At 32.4% G+C, this 19,725-nt stretch overlaps 2 protein-coding genes and 1 long non-coding RNA gene across 4 annotated transcripts in view; 2 read left to right on the top strand and 1 right to left on the bottom strand.

Moving 5' to 3' along the window:
• The window catches only part of LOC106079303 (protein ecdysoneless homolog), a 25,165-nt gene extending 8,606 nt beyond the window's left edge, over positions 1-16,559 (top strand). The window contains exons 5-14 of the mRNA XM_013240455.2: positions 1,087-1,228; positions 1,698-1,748; positions 1,971-2,099; positions 2,254-2,388; positions 2,478-2,563; positions 2,694-2,794; positions 3,039-3,207; positions 11,975-12,045; positions 13,404-13,882; positions 14,015-16,559. Coding sequence (XP_013095909.2) covers positions 1,087-1,228; positions 1,698-1,748; positions 1,971-2,099; positions 2,254-2,388; positions 2,478-2,563; positions 2,694-2,794; positions 3,039-3,207; positions 11,975-12,045; positions 13,404-13,882; positions 14,015-14,266 — 1,615 coding nt within the window. The 3' untranslated portion in view covers positions 14,267-16,559. The remainder of the gene's footprint in view (positions 1-1,086; positions 1,229-1,697; positions 1,749-1,970; positions 2,100-2,253; positions 2,389-2,477; positions 2,564-2,693; positions 2,795-3,038; positions 3,208-11,974; positions 12,046-13,403; positions 13,883-14,014) is intronic.
• On the top strand, positions 4,224-10,154 carry LOC129924553 (uncharacterized). 2 transcript variants are annotated; one of them, XR_008776534.1, is made up of 5 exons: positions 4,224-6,919; positions 7,007-7,257; positions 7,363-7,442; positions 7,545-8,557; positions 9,429-10,154. XR_008776534.1 is itself a non-coding variant. In XM_056019938.1 (4 exons), the coding sequence occupies exons 1-4, from the start codon at positions 5,364-5,366 to the stop codon at positions 7,620-7,622; spliced, it is 1,965 nt and encodes a 654-aa protein (XP_055875913.1). In that variant the 5' UTR covers positions 4,224-5,363; the 3' UTR covers positions 7,623-9,317. The 2 variants fall into 2 exon arrangements, 1 of the variants encoding a protein (XP_055875913.1); XM_056019938.1 differs by lacking the exon at positions 9,429-10,154 and having other exon boundaries at positions 7,545-9,317.
• LOC129924555 (uncharacterized) lies at positions 16,070-19,725 on the bottom strand. The gene is made up of 2 exons (XR_008776535.1): positions 19,042-19,725; positions 16,070-18,909 (listed from the first exon to the last, which is right to left on the bottom strand). It is a non-coding gene; the product is annotated as an uncharacterized LOC129924555 (long non-coding RNA).

The following is a 19,725-nucleotide window of genomic DNA, read 5'->3' as shown; positions in this document are numbered from 1 at the left end:
TCAAGGAAATATTACATGACATACCAGTGAGTTTTCGTAACAACATTTTATCAATGCTTTTTGTTTTTAAAAAGTTAAATTATTCTATTAAATGTTACCTTTAATGTTTTTTTGCAATTAACATTTACATATCAATATATTAACATATGTAGATAAAATAAACTATAATCTAAAAGGCGTATTACCTAGTTTGTTTATCAAATCTTAAACGTTTAGACGCGCGAGATCCAAGGAAAATAAATACTCTCCGATCATAGCAAAAGAGTAAGAATTTTAAAATAGAAAATGGGATTCCCGAACTCAATTTCTAACGCTGTTTCTGTTCTTAAATTAGAAGCAAGTTATCTATAATTTGTCTACATTTAGTTTCCCAGCTTTAATGTTGAAGAATTTTTTAATTTGTTTTGTTTTAGAGCACGTTTAGTTTCTTCTTTCCACCTTTATGCCCAGCGCCCCCTTACTGTCCCAATTTGTGCCCAGCGCCCCCCTACCGCCCCTTTGGCTCTCAGCGCCCCCCAAAATCTCGAAAACGCCCACGTTGAAGACCACTGCTATAAATAGACTATTTTAGACTGAACTAGGGAATTATGGGATATTAACCGGATAAGGAATGATGGGATAATTTGACAGTTAGTAACGACTCACTCTTTAATGGCGTATGCAAGACATCAATTTAGTAGTACTGTTGACATATGGACTGTGCCCCTTCATATTATGGATTAAATTATATTTTCATGTTGAACAAGAGTTATCAAGTATTTCTGTATTCGAATATATGTTGGATGAATGAACCGCAATCCAGACTGAGTGATTTGATCTAATAGTTATATCAAGTATCTACATTTATTACTAAAACACCACAACATCTACATGATAATGAGTCTATGAGTTATATCTATGTAGAGTTAATATCCAATGCCAAATAAGAATTAGAATGACTGAAAATATTATGAAATTCTTTTTCTCACTTTAATTTTTCTGTTTTTTTTTCTACACAGCTTATAATAGAACACAAAGTAATATCAGTTACATAAACTTTTTAAAATATTAATGTATGTTTTTTAAAACATAAATGTATGTTTTCAGGTTTCCTAGAAAAGTTACAGAAAACATACACTATGTGAATTGTTTTCTCCCTACACCGCTAGCTGTTCTCCTGTCAGATCAACCATCTCTAGTGTCTGCTGGTGTCAGAACATTCTATTACAGGGAACCACTGGAGCTTAAAGTTTGTCTCCCATAGTCATATTTTATTTTTTAATTTGAAGCTATAAAACTTATGTTGTATGTTATGGATGTTTGAGTGATTTTAATTCAACATGGCTTAATTATATTTGAGTATCTTAGAATTAGTACAATGGCAAAAGGTTCTTGAAATATGATCTGCTAAGTAAATGACAATTTGAGTATAGAATATTTTGTACAAATTGCAATTTGCTGTTCTGTTTTAATTATTAAAGTTTTTTGCTCAAATAAAAGTTTTATCTGCAGGGGTAAATAACTGTATAGGAAAATATTAACCATCAAGATAGAAAAAGAGACCATAGGTTATTTAAAAGAAATGTGTATAATCAGGGCATTATCCAATCCCTTTATGGTTTAAAAACAAAAATTATAATGCAAAAAATATAATATATAGCAAGATACAGGAAAAACAACTTTTAAATTACATGAATAAATTTATTGTTTTCTTTCAGGCCTGTCGTCCAATGAAACATTTCAAACCAGATGACCTTGTAAGAACACGAGTAAGTTTAACTCTATTTGCATATTCATTATCATTCTAAAACATATCAGCGCTTGAACAATTCATATTGTATTTTACTTATTGCAAATGTTGTTTTTAGGTTCAAAAAATTTTTTAATTAATTTCTATTTCCAAAAAAATAATCTTTGTAATTTTGAATGTAAGATAGTAATATAGATATAGGAATGTTTTTTGATTGAAAATCAACTACTTTGTTATACAGGTCAAAATGACTAGGTGTTTATATGCTCAGTTAGCTCAGCAGCAATTTACTCCTGATAAGCGCAGTGGCTGGACTGTAGTTAGTCCCTCTAACCCAGAGTTTCTGGAGAGAGATATTGGTGTTAAGCTGGTAAAAAAAATGTTGTTTTTTTTCTTATTATATTTGCATTCTGGATTTTGTTTAGTATTACAAAAAAAAATCCAGTATAACATATAACATAATACATTAAAAAATTGACAAATTCTTTTAATCGAAAAATGTAACTAATTTTTGTTGACTCTAGGCTCATGGTTTTGAAATACTTTGTTCCAAATATAATGACTTGGATAACTCTGTGGTGAATGGTGAACACTGGGACGATTCTAATCAGAGGTGGCAGCACTTTAAGAAATCCATAACAAGCAAAGGATTTTTTAAGGTACACAATTATAGACGCAATTCTGAAATAATTTTTTTCAAATTTCAATTTACATAATAATTTTGTCTGTAACCTTGATCTTCTCTAAGGGAGAAATTGAAGGCTCCAAGTTGTATAGGAAACTTTTGGAAGAGGCCAAACAATTTTTCAAGTCTCAACTCATTGGTGAAATGGGGTGAGTCTTGGAAATATTTCTTTCAACTTGTCATTCCATATTAATAAACAAAAACAAAGTGTCTCATTTTTAAAGCTGAGAATAATTTTTTTCTGCTTTCTCTTTTTTTTTTTTTTTTTGGCAACTCTAGTGATGATAGTATAGGTAAAATAATAGTCCAACATATCAAGAGGCTTGCACCTAAGTTTGATGAGTTTAGAAAGACAGAACAAAACCTGTTGCCTTCTGATGGTATGTATGCTACATTCACTTACATTGTAAAGGTTTCATGTTAGTCTCCTTATCATATAGTTTTATTGAAATTTAAAAAGACAATTGGTTTTTGTTTTCAATCCATAATTAATTATTACAACCACTTGTTTATTCTAAACCATTCTTTAATGTATAAGTCATTGGATATGTTCTTAGATATATTGTATGTAAATGGAAACAATTTTTTTTATATTTGTTGTTGTTGTTCTTCTGTTGATGGCAGATGATAGTTGGATGAACATTACACCTGAGCAAGTTGATGACATGATGAAATCTTCTGGAGCTTTCTCTCCATCTGACAGAACTGAAATGTTTGACTTAAACAAAGTTGCAGAGAGTATGACAGCCTTTGTTGAACATGAGTCTGGCCTAGAAGGCGCAGAGTTTCCCAAGTATGTTATGTTGTGAAATATAAAATGAGCAATGTTCATTAAGTATTGTATTATATCATATTGAGAGAGTTTTCTAAGCATGCTATAGCAAATATTCTAAGATATACTGAGAGAGTTTCCTAAGTATGCTGTAACAAATATACTGACAGAGTTTTGGAAGTAAGTTTATTTAATGCTAGTTAATATTTACAGTTATCTTATGATAGGGCTCATTGATATACACAAACAGTCATAGATTGCTGGTTTCAAATTAAGCATACAAAATGAGTTAAGATAAATCCCTTAATACTTAAGCAAAGAGAGTAAGCTGAGTTACCTCAATATATCAAATAGACTAGGCTGAGAAACTGTAGTATGTTGTAACAAATCAAAATGGCTTAGTTACTTAGTCTTTTGTAGTAAATACACTAGGCTGGGTTACCTTTGTAGTTTGAAACTAGTAGTATAGGCTGAGTTACTTTGGTATGTTGAAACTAATAGACAAGGCTAAGTTACCTTTGTATAGTGAAAATAATAGATTGGGCTGAGTTACCTTTGTATGTTAAAACATAGACTAGGCTGAGATACCTTTGTATGTTAAAATAACAGACTAGGGTGAGTTACCTTAGTACAGACATGCCTACAGTCCCGCATTATGCGGAACCGTCCCGCAAAAGCATAAAAAAAGTTCACATGTTCCGCCGTTCCGCATTCACGATTTTTTGTTCCGCCAAGTCTGAATTCCGACACACACACAAAAAAAATCTAATTTTTCATTATTTATTAATAATGCGAAATGAAAATACTGAATGCAAAATAAAATATCTAGGTCTGTGTTTATTGTTTACATTTCATCTCCTCCCGGACCCGGTGTGTCCTAAATTTATGAAGATACGGTTGAGCTAGATCTAGACATAGATCTAGATCTAGTACTCTAATAAGCCAAATGTTCCATTCAAATCCCTTTCTTTTCTCTTAGACTATTCAATAATTCATTATTCAACTATTCATTCATCATTGTCTTGACATATGTATGGTCTACTATCTATGGCAATCTATGTGACACTATGTCTAGATACTTCGATTTTCCGGTCGCGCGAGATTTTTTTTGGTTACCGGAACCGGTAGTATTCGTGCGGCAGTATTTAAGCCGATAACAATAGAGATTTCGTTCCAGTCTGGTTTTGTCTTCAAAATCAGACACAAAAGGATAATCAGAGCCCTTTGTTTGTTCAAGGATCGGATATCAGTTAATTCTTTGGATTTATATCAGTGCTTTTCGATCGTCTTCATGGAGTTCCAGCGTGTTGAGCATAGGGGTAAGTTGACCATCCATATTTTTTTTTATTATTCTGAAAAGCATATTTTTTAAAGTCAATCCGTGTACCTTAATATCTAATCTAACTATTTTTGTTCATATTATCGCAATAAGTGTTCCACTTTATTAGTAAAAACGGACCCAGTGCATCAGGTATCTTGGCTAGAAAACGAAACTAGCCGCCATTACTAACCATTACTAACCGGAAATGATAGATTCAATGGTTATCAATGGCTGCATAGCTTTTTTGTTAGATCGATTTTTTTTTAATCCATCATCAAGAACAGTTTTATTTAGTCATCCGTGATTTTGAATGCAATTTTTAAAATTTTTAGAATGATTTTAAACTAGTTCAATTATTATTTTTCGTTTTTAGTTAAATTTCTTGCAATGGCTGGTAATATAATTGCGATAATTATAAAATAATTTATAAATACAAAATTTTAAGTGATAGTTACCATAATAATCACTACTAAATATAAGTTATAAACAAAATATAACACAAATCAATTGAAATATCATTTTATTTCAATGAAAATACTTTTTCAGATATTAATCTATAGATCTACTTTATTCTCTATATGATTTAATTTAAGATAATTGTAGAAATTTATTTTAAAGTGAAGGCTTGGCTGGACATGAAGTTGAGCCTTCAATTTTACATAAAATGTTTTATCCTTTTATAAAAAAATCTTTTAACTGTATTTTATTAAAATTGTACATGTTTTATTTTGTTTGAAACATTTTTTTTTTTTTCACAATTAAATAAAACTAACTTTTTTTTGTGACACTTTCCCCAGATAATGTGGGCGTGGCAGGCCTTGATGTGGATGTTGTCGGTGTTGATAGGATTGAGGATATGGCAGGTACCTTTATACCTGGCAGCATGAAGGACTTCAGGATATATGTATCGGACACTTATTGTGTTGATATTTCAACTGCGGCTGTTGGATTTGAACTGAAATTTGGCCACATAGAATTTCTTCTTTACAACAACACTGTTGTGAATGTGGCTGATGCTGTATTCAGTTATTTTGCAAAAGTTGGCATTGCAACAACCAAGGCTACTGTTATCAATAAGGTTCGAAGGCATATGTCCGAGATGAAGAATTTTTCCAGGAAGATTACCCGCAGCTGGCACCTAGTTGCACCTTACCTGGATAAAAATTTTTCTATCGATGCTGCTGGCAAAAAGAGACCTGTCCAAGACAGCACTGAACGACCTAGTATGGTGAAGAAGTTGCGACCTGACGGTGATGTTGAGGCCACTGAAAGGCCAGGTAACACAGAACGACACTGTGCTCGTTGTTGCACACAACTACAGCATTTTGTAGCTCACAGTGCCAGTTTGTCCGAAAAACTGCTTGTCAGCAGAAAAGCAGTTCGTCTTTTAAGGAAGCGCTTCAACACCAGAAGAGTCAATCAGGAGCTTGGTAGGAAATCTACACTGATAACATCTTATCGTCAAGTGAAAGCTACCCTGAAGAGTGAAAATGAACGCCTGAGTGAAGAGAATCGTCAGATGAGTTTGAAACTGAAGAAGGCAGCAGCTGAACTTTCTAAGTGGAAAAGAATTGCTAAGAGAAGATCAGAGCAGAGAAACCTTTTGAAGGACAGAATTCAGGCGTTAAAGTTATCTTTGGAGGAAGGCAAGGTGCGGATAGATGAACTTGGGGAGATGCTGACTGATAGCTATTCCAGCCATTCTACTCAGAGCATCCGCCTGGCAGGAAAGTATGATGCCCCATTTCGTAAGTGTCTCTATGCTTGTTTGGAGAGTCAAGTGCCAGTAGAAAAAGCAGGGCTTCTTGTCAGGTACATTTTAAATGAACTGACACACATTTCAATTGTGAAGATTCCTGCTCCATCTACTACTGCACAGATGGCTTATGAGATGGGCATCATATCCGATTTGCAGTTGGCGGAGGCTTTGTATACAGCACCATCGCTGATAGCAACATTGGCTTGGGATGCCACAACTATTGATGGCTCGCATTTTAATGAAGTAAATTTATCATTTGGTGGGAAAACATTTACACTAGAGATAGGTAAACTTGGGGGTGGGTCTACACTAGATTACTTTGAGCACATTGTAGGCATTATTAGAAATTTAGGGACAACATACTCCACATATTCAGGCATACAACAACATCTAATACTGTACAAATTTAGGGAAATGCTTCAGACAACACTTACAGATAGGGCCCCCGTCAATAGTTGTGTTAGCCAGCAACTCAGTCAGCTCTTTGCTAAAGATTTGTTAGTCTTGCACTGTAACCTTCACCCACTTGATGGCTTGGCGAGTGAAGCAAAGAAAGTGCTCAGAAGGTTCGATGCAAAGTATTCAGTGAATAGCAACACTTTCGGCAAGGAAGGGAAAGCTGCTAACTTGATTCAAGCAGTTTCAAAACTGAGGTATGTTTTTTTAAGAAGAAATTGTCTAAATATCTTTATATTAAAATGTTAACTATTATCTCCTAAGATTTTTTTTTCTTTTTTCAGACACAAGGCATCAACGGGTGATCCATCTAGCTTCAAGGCTTTTCTAAGACTCTCAGATCTGAAAGTTGGAGTGATTGTCAGATATGTGGGGAACAGACTTCACATCCTGTTCCACTCTGCTGGTGTTATCATTCGGCTAAAGAATCTGTTGCTGCGGTACTTGCAAAGATACTGCAATGAGACCAGTTTTCGGCTGTCGTTGATTCAAGACTTGCAGCAACCAAACATTCTTGTTCAGCTGAGAGTCTTAGGTAATAACTTTTACATTTTCTTTTGTCAAATTCATTTTTATAGTTTCAAAATAATTCCTTATTAGGTGTCTCAACCCTTTTGACATTTATTATATTTATTAACAGGGCTTTTTGGCAAGATGTTGACTGGACCGTGGATGACACTGATCTACAAAAATGAGAGAAAGATGAAACATCTGGAAATGGTAATATTTCTACCACATTTATAACTTTAAAGAAAAAAATTAATTTAATTTTAAAGATACCATTTATATTATTTTATTTCTTTTTACTCTCTTGTTTTCTAGATCCCTCATGTGAAGGTCTGCATTGACAAACTAAACTATTGTGGATTCTCCAGAGAATCTCCTCTCAATGCCAACTGATTGCTTTGGTCAGACTCTGGATACTGAAGATTTCGTTTTGAGAGCCCTGAGAAATGTGACTGTTGATGAAGTATTTATCGAGATCACAAAAGAACTTGCTGAAGGTTTTTGTAAGGTGCTACAGAGACAGCTATCTAGCTATCTGGATGGCTCCCTTTCAAATCCTGATGTAGAGACTGTGATAAGGACATCTGAAGCTCCTCTTCACAACATGCACAGTGAAAGGGCTCTTGGAATGTTTGATTTCCAGTATCACAGGGCTCACAATGCAACAGTTGGTTTTAGAGATGGCAAAGTCAAGTTTGTCATCAACAAGACGATGTCCTGGTTGGAGACTAAGTCAGTTGAGGAACAGCAGAGAATTGTTTCCTTTGCGCGTCGATTTGCTGCCAAGAGACGAGAAGAACTGACAGCTCGGGAGAAACAGATCTCAGTTGCTTTGAGAGAGAGGCTGATGATGATGGCACAGCAAAGGGATAAGAAACAACGTTCTCAGCTAGAGAAGGCTATCAGAAATGGCACAGAAGACCTCAGCAAGATCCCCCCAGAGAGGAAGGCCTACTGTGATCTGATTCTGGCAAAGTCTCCAACCCTGATTGGCAAGACCCTTCATCATGTATGGACAAATAACCAGGTGGATACAGTTTTCAAAGGAGAAGTGACAAACTTTCAGGGAAGTAACATTTTTATTTTATACACTTCAGAAACTGAAGCTACTGAGTTATCTGTCTATGAGCTTGTTGCAGATATTATTCTAGGAGATGCCAGTTTTGTGACTGATTAGATAATAATGTATATATATGCTAATGTAGACTCATGATTAACTTTTTTTTATGTGACAGAGCTGTGCTGTACAGTACATTTGGCATTGGTCCGATGAGAGCAAGAATTCTTACTCTGCAAGCCTATGGATAATCAAATGCCTAATCGGGGAAGTAACTTTATTTTTTCAATTTAATCATTTTTTTAAAATGTATATATATAATTAAGTTTACTTCATACTAGAAATGCCTTATCCACTCATGTACACATCTATTAACCGTCATTGTTCAGTACCTAACAGAACTTATGTTAAAATAGAAATGAAATTGAGCCTCAGTGGGCAAAGTATGAAACAATTTCATATTTTCCAGATTTTATATTTACCATACTGGTACGCAAAGATGAAGTGGGTCATTTCTTGTTACTTTTGTCCCTGATCTGTTGAGGGGACATACCAGTACTTGTGTTCACTTAATCTTTTTATAGATTACAATCCATAGAAAAGAATAATTAGACCAAAATGTTAGCCTTTTCCGATTTTCATTAATCAGATATTTATAACTATTGATAAGTTTTGTCTAGTTGTGGATTTTTTTTGGGGTGATATTTACATTAAGTTGAAGTTAATTGTGTCAATTACTTTTGTCCCTAATCTGCAATGTAGTGAGGGGACTGGTAGGTCATATTTGCTTCATCTTTTAAAATTATAAACAGTCCTTCAATTGATAATTTCCAACAACAAACAAATTCATTATGTGCTTACCCATCAAATCTACTTTATAAAGTGGAATGTGAGGTGTATGTATGTATGTATGTATGTATGTATGTATGTATGTGACGAATAGAAAACAAAACCGCTTGACCAATTTTAAGGAAACATGTTGCATATCTGGGATGTTATTTATTTAATATTTATTTAATGTGAAAAATATTTCACAATACAGCTGATGATTGTGCAATGAACCATTTATATTAAGTCTTGATAATTTTACTTTTTCAGCAAGCCTACATTGGTATGCAGTAAAAGTATTTATTCTATTTCAGCAAAACAGATAGGGTACACCCAAACAATGTTCATCTTCAAACAGTCATGCATGATCCTCACAAGCTTTGGATACTGACGTACATTTGCAAATGCACTCAGACTGATGACATCAAGAAACCCATATTTGTTATTTAAATACTTATATTTTAAACACTAGTTGTTGTTTTTTTTTTGTTGTAAATCTTGTATAATTATGTCTAAAGATTAAAATGTTACAGCTCTCAAAGTATAAAAAAAAAATTTGTTTTTATTTTTGTGTTGTTTTTCCAACATGTTGCTCATCCAAAGTTTATTATAAGTATCAGCAAAAAGCTGTTCATTTCAGTTAAAAGCCTAATAAGTAATTTTTTAAGGCTAAAAAGTTGAAACATTATATTACAAAAAAAAACAAAAAACTCCTGTCTCAGATTATAATAAAATAAACAACACATAATCATGCATGCATACCTGTAGAAAATTTCATTTAAATTTCTCAATTAGTTAAAAATTTATAACCAACATTTTAAGTGTCAACATAATATTTTGTCGAAAAAAACTGAAACTCAAAAAACAAATTTTCAAAAAAATTCTATCTCAGGGTTAAAATATAATAAACAAATAACACATAATCATGCATTTCTGTTCAAAATTTCATTTAAATATCTGAATTGGTTAAAAAGTTATAACCAACATAAATTTTGGTCGTTTTTTAAATTGTCGTTCCACATTAACAAAGAAAAAAAAATTTTTCTTAAATTTCTTTCTCAGTGTTTATAATAGATAAACAAATAGCACATATTCATGTATTTCTGTTGAAAATTTCATTTAAATATCTCTATTGGTTAAAAAGTTATAACCATTTAAGTGTCAACCTATTTTTTTTTTTGTCGTTTTTGAAATGTCGACCCACATTTAAGAAATTAAAAAAAAAAAGTTTCAACTTCTATCTCAGAATCATAAAGAAGAAATAAATAACACATAATCATGCATTTATGTTGAAATTTTCATTCAATTATCTCCATTGGTTTAAAAGTTATGACCATTTATGTGTGAATATGTATTCTGTTTCTGCCGTTTTTCAACGCCTACTCCTACATCAAGCGCTTAACACAAAAAAGTGTTAATAGATATCACAGATTTAAAATTGTCATAATTATCAGAACATAATTGTGCTTTTCTATGGAAAATTTCATTACATTATCTTTAAGTGTTAAAAAGTTATAGCAGTTTAAATGTATAAGCTCCTCCTTTCGGTCACAATTTTTTGGGTATTTTAATAGGCTAATTCCCCGACACTAAAATGGTCATAACTTATGTTCTAATTAACCTAGAAGAATAAATGAGGTATCAATGAACTCCATTCAAAAAGATCTATCTAACTATACTAGTTTCATTTAGATTCATTAAAGTTGAATTTTTTATCAAAGTACCTACTATGTCTATGGTTATGGTATTGTCACTAGATTCTAGATCTAGTATAGTATTGTCACTATTCTAACACTAACTCAACTGGTTTCTTAGGCTTAGGTTTCTAATTACATAGAAATCTAGAATCTAATCTATCATCTTCTAAGTCTATTTCAATATAGATCTAGATTTAGTATCATCTAGTGCTAGTCCTACTTTTTTTTAGATCTAGAAACTAATAATTAATTTAGACTATGTAATAATACTAATAAGTAGATCTATACTAGTACTATACTTTACTATAGTATAGGCAGTATAGCCTTATTTAGGCCTTAGCCGGCCTTAGCCTTACTGACACTGTCACTCACTGTAGTGTGTCTAAGTTAATTAATTACATTTAGGTCTAGATCTAGGTCTTTAATAACGTATTTTTAAAAAATCCTTTTCTTGGATTACTTAGACAGTATGTATCATTATTATGTAATAAATTTAGTTCTCAATAAGTCTATACTATAGATCTAGACTATAGACATTAATATTTAGATCTATTATATTATTATTATAATCTGTGTTCTTAGACTTAGAGGACTTATATTAAATGTAAGTCTAGACTAGTAAGTCACTAGTAGATCTAGATCTAGAACTAGAGACAACATCTAGAGTGATTAGAGTAGAGCCATAGAAAAGGATAGATAATCAAGTAGATCTAGAATAATCTAGATCTAGTCAGTAGATTTAGATCTAGTAGTAACAAATAAAAATAGTAACATTTGAGTCTAGGTCATTAGAATACATTTTAGTTAGAATTCATCATTTAGGAGTTAGAACTATTGATTTCAAACAAAGGACATATTCTAATTATGAATTAAAGGTTTTCTTACTTTTAATTATAATATAAACATCTAATTTATAAGAAGCAAACTAGTATTGTTATTAAAGTAATTATAATTGAAGTTTTATTTATATTGCGTACAGTATGGCTGACTAACATAAAAGCGTTTATGTTCCACATTGGGGCCCAAAATTCCACATTTTCAACCTGAGTGTTCCACATTCTGGGTCTTGGGGGTAGGCATGTCTGTTAGTGAGTTATGTTGTAACAATGCTTGATTTAATTAAAAGTATCAGTATAAAATTTAAAAAAAAAATATTCTTGCAGAGAGTCAGCAGAAGATGGTGATAACCAGTTTGAAGGTGGAGGATTAATTCAAGCTATGCAAAAAATTTTTGGTAAGAATTTTCCCTGTGCATTTACTTGGTTATAAAAAGGTAAAGTAGAGTTCCCTTTTCAGACCTTGTGATCCATAGAGCAGATGATGTCAAGCTATTCTGTTTCTATACCCAATGGTTTATGAGGATGTCTTGTGTCTAGCACAATGACCAACTACCTTTACTTTCCTCATAAGAATTAGGTATTTGTGAAGTGTACTAAAAACCTCAATCTTCATCAATATTCAAATCCAATACACCCCATGGTTTGAAGCCAAGTGCTTTACCATTCAACCACCATTTATCATTCTTATTTTATGCAAGGATTTCTCAAGCTTTCTTTCTCTCTACTTGTGTTTATAATTTGAGTTTTGAAACACTTCATTTGGCTATTCTAGATAATAAATATATAAATATATATATAGTGATCATTGTGGGTGATGGTGAGGTATTTCTGAGCATAATAGTAATGAAGATAGAAAAAATTGCTACCTTTTTTTTTTTTTCAAATGCCTCTGCCATTTTGTTCAAAGTGAAAATTTTAATGTGCTGTCATCATCCACTAGAATTAAGTGACTTGTTAGAACAGCTCAAAATAGTTTAGGAATTTCCCAAGCACCAAATAACAACATTTAGAACCAGAGTTTACTTTCCTTCCCCCTTTCAGACTTGAGCATCTTGAAGAAGATAAAAACTGATCTAAATATAATAATAATAATGGCAATGTCTTTGATTCGGAAGATTTAGGATGAGTGCAGTGTTTCACATGACTACGTTAACCCAGTTGCGACCTGCATATTTTCCAGCATCTCGTGCATTCAAAGCCGTTGTCTGCTGGCATTCTGTTTAAGTTTTCTTTCCGTCTTCTGTGCCTGTCTTCAGTAATGGCTCTCTGAGTCCCGCAGGCTTTGTGAGAGCTCTTCAACTGTCCCTTTCAGAGGCCCTCTGCTGCTATGATCTATTTTACAAATAGAGTTTTTTTTTATTAAAGTTTTAATTTAACTATTGTGTTCCTATTCTTCATTTATTCATGGAACCACATTACTTAAAGAGCTTTTAGAGAGGTCACTATAATTGACAGCTTATCTTCTAGAGTAGCTAGTTTATCATATGGGATGGCAACAGTTCTGACATTCCTGTTTTATGATCCATTTAAAGCAAACTTTACCTTATAGAAATGCTTATATTTATGATCAGAGTCACTTAGTTTTGCAACCAGTGATTTTTTAACTTCTGAATAATAGTACAAAAGTGCGATTTAGCAGTTTCAATAGCTTAACACAACCAATTAAATACACACACACAGGAAGTAATTGTTGATCTTTAAATGTATTTTAAAAATTCACAATTGAAATTACATTACCCATTTATTTCTCTAGATTTCCCTGATGAAGTGGATTCATCTGGTTCAGACATGAGTGAATATGATTGGTCTGATGGGTCAGATGATGAGCTGGGCTCACCCACCAAAATGCCAACCATCATGAAAAAGAGCAGTCTGAGTAAACAAAAAGGAAAAAAAGAAAAGCCAAAATCTGTTCATTTTAGTCATGCAGATAGCCAATCATCAAAAATGGACAAACCTGGCCCGACAGTCAACTCAGACAGACCCTCTTGTCCCCCACCAGATAGACCTTCAAATATTGTGGTGCCCGAGTTAAGCACACAACCTTTAGATCATCCTGTACGTCCACCTAGATCTAAGACTTGCAGCAAGCCTTCAACCCCACCTCCACCTCCGCCACCATCTTCCAGTGAAAGTAAAAGGGACAAAAAGCTTGAAATATTAATGGATGCAATGGATAGAGAACTAGCAGCTACAGACGTTGGAAAAAGCTTTGAAAGAATGCCTAAACCAGTAAAAAAAAACCCAACTTTTTTACATTTGAAAAATTTAATTCATAGCACATTTTTACATTTTAAAAAACATTTTTGTTTAAATCTTAATGCTTACATTATTGGTGTCTTTGTCTTTTCCTCTGTTCAACAGGAGAAACCTAAAAGACCTCCCCCACCAGTACCAAGGGGAACAACTAGCTCAAAGAAAACAAAGCCTAAGGTTACAAACAGAAATATTGAAGATGAAGATGATGATTTTCAGCCTGTTAACATTGACCTGAATGTGGTTAAGAATACTTTAGAATCGTTCAAAGCTCAACAGGGTTTACCTGGTCCTGCTTCCAATATTTTGGCTGGTTTTGGTATAAAATTGCCACAGGACAAGGTCAATGGTAAAGCGTAATTGTAACACCATGCTTCATTCAACTGAAATACGGTGTTGCACAGTCAATCTTTTTTTTTTAGGACTAATTTCAACTTAAGGGTTATCAACTATTGGTAGAGCACATAGGATATAAATATTTCAATGTTTTTGAAATACACATTTTGTCTTTACAATCTTTTGGAGTTTTATACAATTTACAATGTAGTATATGTTACCAAAATGTTGTTAAAAAAGGACTATGATGACAGTACCTGAAAACATCACTTGGTGAAGTGCATCACTGGAAAGAAAAAAAAGCACCATTTTCTAAAATGAGGTGTACAAGATGAAACTGGAAGTAACATACACACCAACCAGAAGAAGTTTAAACTCTATGGAGACCCATATAAAGTAGCAGAATTTATTTATTAAAAAACTCATTTCATTGGTCACCTTGTAATGAAAAAGTCAAATAGTGTGTTTCTGAAAACCAAAAGGCATGTGACTAAACAGCTACAGTTGGAGTTCAGTGATGCAGACAGATATCTTGGTAGAGATTTAAACTGAAAGATCTGTTCAAGCAAACCAGGCCCCTCCATGAGCTGTAGCACCGTAGGGATGGATAGACTTGTGACCAATGTAAACTTATAGCTTGCCGAGAAATCATCTGGTTTAGTATAGTAAAGAAATTCATTGACTTTCACAAAATGACTAAAACTAAATTATGACAACTGAACAATTTTATGATTTACTGTCACATATTTTAGCATAAGTATTAATGTCAGATAGAGCATTATTTTTACTTCTAAATTTAGCATTCTCATATTGTGTCACTGGATAGGGCACACCTTATTATATAGGCCACAAAATTGAGAAATAAACATTTAAGTGCTGTTTTAAAAATTGGTATGAGGATAGCAAGCATGTTATTTTTTTCTTGACATTTGTATTATTGTTAAATCATTTTTTAACATTTCTGTAAAGTATTGTTTGGAATACAGATAATTGATTAATCACTTATTAACTTCCTGCTTTGACTTTCACTTTTGATTTGTACAGATTTCAAGAATCAGTTGTACAGAATGTCTCAACAATATCCCTTTTTTTTTAAATGTCTAGTCATTTTCTAAAAAGAAAACTTTCAAAATTGTACAAACATCACCAAATATGATTAACATTTAGTTTTGTTACAGAACTGATGTCAACACTATCCATCTACTGAAGTTTTTGATTTGAAGACACTGATCTTGTAATAACTAGTACTATAGAGTTTACAATCTGTTTTTTCTTCAGATAATTTTGAACATGTTATTGAGGGGAAGTAGAAGCCTTTCTAGGCAGTCAAATGACTGACCCATTCTACTACTTAATGAACCTTGTTTTTACTGGCATCAACAAACATTCAGTATTACTTGATTGTGTAAGCCATCTATTGGTTTTTAATTTTAACATTTCAAGAAGTATGAAACAAATATTTTTTTGAGACTTGAAGCTTTGTGAAGCTTCTTTTTATTTAGCTTTTCTCAAAGTATATCTCTGTCTTGTCCAATGCAATGCTATGTATTAACTTGTATGTTACACACACACACACAAAATCCAAAATATTGGACTTGGTCTACTTACATTTGTATGGCACCACCCGGTAATTTGCTAGCAACTTTTAAAAGCTGGTAATCTGCCAAAACTGGTTGTTAGTAAAAGTAGAGCACATTTTGTGGAACATGTTTTTAAAGTTTAAGCTTTGTAAGGAAATCATTGACTTTACATGACCCTTCACCCTTCCCATTGCTATAAAACACTCTACTACACAGACATGACGATTTGTAATTATTCTCTTTCAAGTTGTTTTTTTTTTTTTTTTTTTTTTTTCCAATTTTGTCTTTTTTTTTTTGCTGTTGGTCCATGAAAAAAAATTCTAGCCATAAGCAAACCTGTTGGCCATCTTTCAAGTTCTTCAAAACATTCTTGTCTTTGTACTAGACCAGCTTCAAATGATGAGAGAAACTTAAAATTACTTAACATTGTACAGAAGTATTTGAGAAGAAAATGGTGAAATGAGATTCCATATTGGATTCCTTTATGCAAATTTAGTAGCAGCATAATCAACAACATGATTGATATAGAGTTTCCGTCATTAAATGTTATGATATAACAGTACTTAAAGACAATGAAATCTACAATAATTCGTCAACATCTGTTATTGTATTCATTTTCTGTCCGGTAATGAGCTTTAGACCATCCCCTACCATCCTAAAGGAGGCTTGTACTACTACCTTTATAACTGAATAAATGTCAGACATTAAAAAAAAAAAAAAAAAAAGAGAAAACAAAAGCCAATTTTAATTTTTGTATTACAAATATTCAGGCTCATTAGCAGCCAGAACTGTGTTTATTTTAAATACAAGACCTCAGTGTAAATATTTTCATCCTTCATCACCAAACGAACACTAAATAGTGAGTTAATTTTTCAACACAAACTTAATATTTGTACAGTTTGTTGGCAATACAATTTTATAATGGTTGAAATGAATGTGTTTTTTTACTGCAATTTTTGTATATACTTCCTAGTATTAATGTGTAGTTTTCAATTTATCAACATATATAAGCAGCATTGTACTATTGTAGAGTTTAGACCTTATTGGAATTTTTATTACTGTTTTTTAATATTTGATACTGTTTTAATTTTAAATGATTTGAACATGACAATTAAGCATAATGAAAATCTCTTAATAAAACTTTTTTTTTATTGTTGAACTGCTCAGAATAATTAACACTTTTGGTCAACATTCTATCAATCAAGGGTTGTGCATTAGTTTAAACCAATTATTCAATGATAATTGATATTTGTTCTATAACTTAGTTATATGTTAAAATTGAAAGTAGCAGTATTAACAATAGCTTGAAATTGATATTGATATTAAGGATGCATTTGTCTGGTAATGTTGACTTTTGAGACCTCTTTCAAGTCAATTTTGCAGCTGTTAACATTTTTTTATAAACATAGATGTATACCTTCAAACTTTTTGGCATTTAATACATACTACGATACTACGACTTTAACATTTAAAGAATCGGTACTGAAAAAAAGTTGTCATTGACTTTCAACTGTCTGTTTTTAATCACTGCACACACACACACACATTTTTTTAAGATAAGAAAGAGCATGAGTAGGCACACACATTTCTGAACTACTGTATAAAAATTTTACCAACATTAATTTACAAATAATTGTAATTATTTTTTTAGTGTGTTCTAATGATTTTTGTTTTGATTGAAATGGTTGTTTGTATAGAAAGAATTAAAATCTCAAATGAGGCTTTTTAGTTTTGAATGTCCCATTTTAAGTTTATTACATGTATGCTTAATATGATTTTATTTGATTGATTCTAATGTTCAAGTTTCTGTTTTGAACTTTGAACAAGCATCAGTTTGTGGCTTTTATTTAATCACAGAATGAAATTTATTCAAATCTTTCTTCTTTTCTTTCACTTTTTTTAGTGATTAATTTAGATGGTCCGTTTTAAATTTTCTTTGACACTCAACTCTCTCACCAGAGTCCCTGTCAAATGACCATGAATATTAGTTGCACATGGGATTAAAAGTCAGAGTGCAGTGTCCCTTGTGATTCTTTGATACATGTTCATAAAAGAAACTGCTGCTTTATAAAAATGTCTGTCTCTATTCACAGTATTGTCACAGTATTGTCTTGACTGAACTTACTACCAGTTACAGGGAAACGTTTTTAAAATGGCTTTGTTTCACAGACTCTAATTCAAGATTTCAATTAGTCAGTCCTATAAAGATTCTAATATTACTACATGATGGTCTGTAATTATTTCCCCCTCCCCCTCAGTCGACATTCCTTGTTTTTTTTTTTTTCTAATTATAATAATGTGTACTGTCTACATTAAACATATTCTTTGTTCAAACTATCAGTCGCTTGCATCAGTAGGCTTAGTAAAAAATTAGTTTTGCTGAGTTTTTTTTACTCACCGACAATTTTCATAATCTAGTCTTTTTCTTGTTTTGATCTGCCATAAAATATTATTTTATAAAGTAATTTACAGTTATGGAATATTTATAAATTTCAAACGTTTTCTTTCTTTCTTTTTTTTTTTCTAAATGATGTCAATAAAAATTTATAATTATTTAAAACTTGTTGATTGTTAAATCAGCCCAATGACAGAGCAAAGGAAAAAACAAGCAAAATGTAAAAAATCCTATTTTTAAAAACAAAGGTTACTGGTATCTATAGGAAAGAACACTGCACTTACAACTATCTCTCAATGATGTATAACATTTCCCTTATTTGATAATTCATTGACTCATTGGTGAATTTTTTCATTGATTTATTTTGTTAGGTACTCTAAATAAATGTCTCAAGTTCAAGTTGATCCTAGAATGGGTGTGGTTCAATATCTAAGAGGATGAAACCCTACATATTTAACCATATCTATGAATACTGAATGATTAATTTCCATTGTAGGTATCAAATAAAATAATAAATTACCAGTACTTAATTAACTTTTTTTTATTCATGTCTTGTCTATGCCAATTAATAATTGTGCAAAGTTTCAACTTGATAATGGGGTAATTGGTGTAGGAGAAATAAGGGTGTGGGAATAACATGTACAAAACCTTTGTACCAAACAGACAGACAGACAAGAGTGAATTGCTATAACCTTTGTACCAAACAGACAGACAGACAAGAGTGAATTGCTATAACCTTTGTACCAAACAGACAGACAGACAAGAGTGAATTGCTATAACCTTTGTACCAAACAGACAGACAGACAAGAGTGAATTGCTATAACCTTTGTAAAAACAATCTTGATGAACTACTTGATGTTATCTGTACCAGTATAGGTTTCCTTTTAAAGAGAGTATTGAGTGTCAAATGAATGGCTAGTTGTTCTCTTTAGAAATAGATAGGTGATTGGGTTTTTTTTTAGCCATCACTCAGACAAAATATTTACTTTGCAATGACAACACTATTGACTAGCCAGCTTCACTTATCCCTTAGTTTGTTGGACCATTGGGGCACCATACAAGATCTGTCAACCGTCTTTCTCCATTCCTCTCTGTCCTTTGCCTTGTATAGAATTTCATTCACTGACAGGCCTGTCTAATCTTTGATATTGTCTTCCCATCGCTTTCTCTTGTCTTCCTCTTCTTCTTCTTCCTTGTACTGTTCCCTGAAGGAAGGTCTTTGAGAGCCCTGAAGACCTTGTGATGTGGCCATAGAGTTTGAGTTAACGGTTTTTTGACAGTGGTTAGCAGGTCATCGTGATTATGATCATCATGTGGTCTTTCTTCTGTAGCTGATGCATGAGTGAGTGTTATTATTTTCCAGATCTCTTTGGCGTATAGCATTAGCTGGACACAGCTTACTTGTTATGACCCTGGAGCAAATGATTTTAACCTGCAACAATAGAGAAGAACTTATCAGTCACATTCAGAAAAGAAGAAATAGCCTACGTCTTGCAGTCTCCATCACT

The sequence above is a fragment of the Biomphalaria glabrata genome, chromosome 2 (assembly GCF_947242115.1).
Source record: "Biomphalaria glabrata chromosome 2, xgBioGlab47.1, whole genome shotgun sequence".
Classification (NCBI taxonomy): domain Eukaryota; kingdom Metazoa; phylum Mollusca; class Gastropoda; family Planorbidae; genus Biomphalaria; species Biomphalaria glabrata.
Note: the sequence above shows the minus strand (reverse complement) of the source record. Positions and strands in the feature narration are given on the sequence as shown.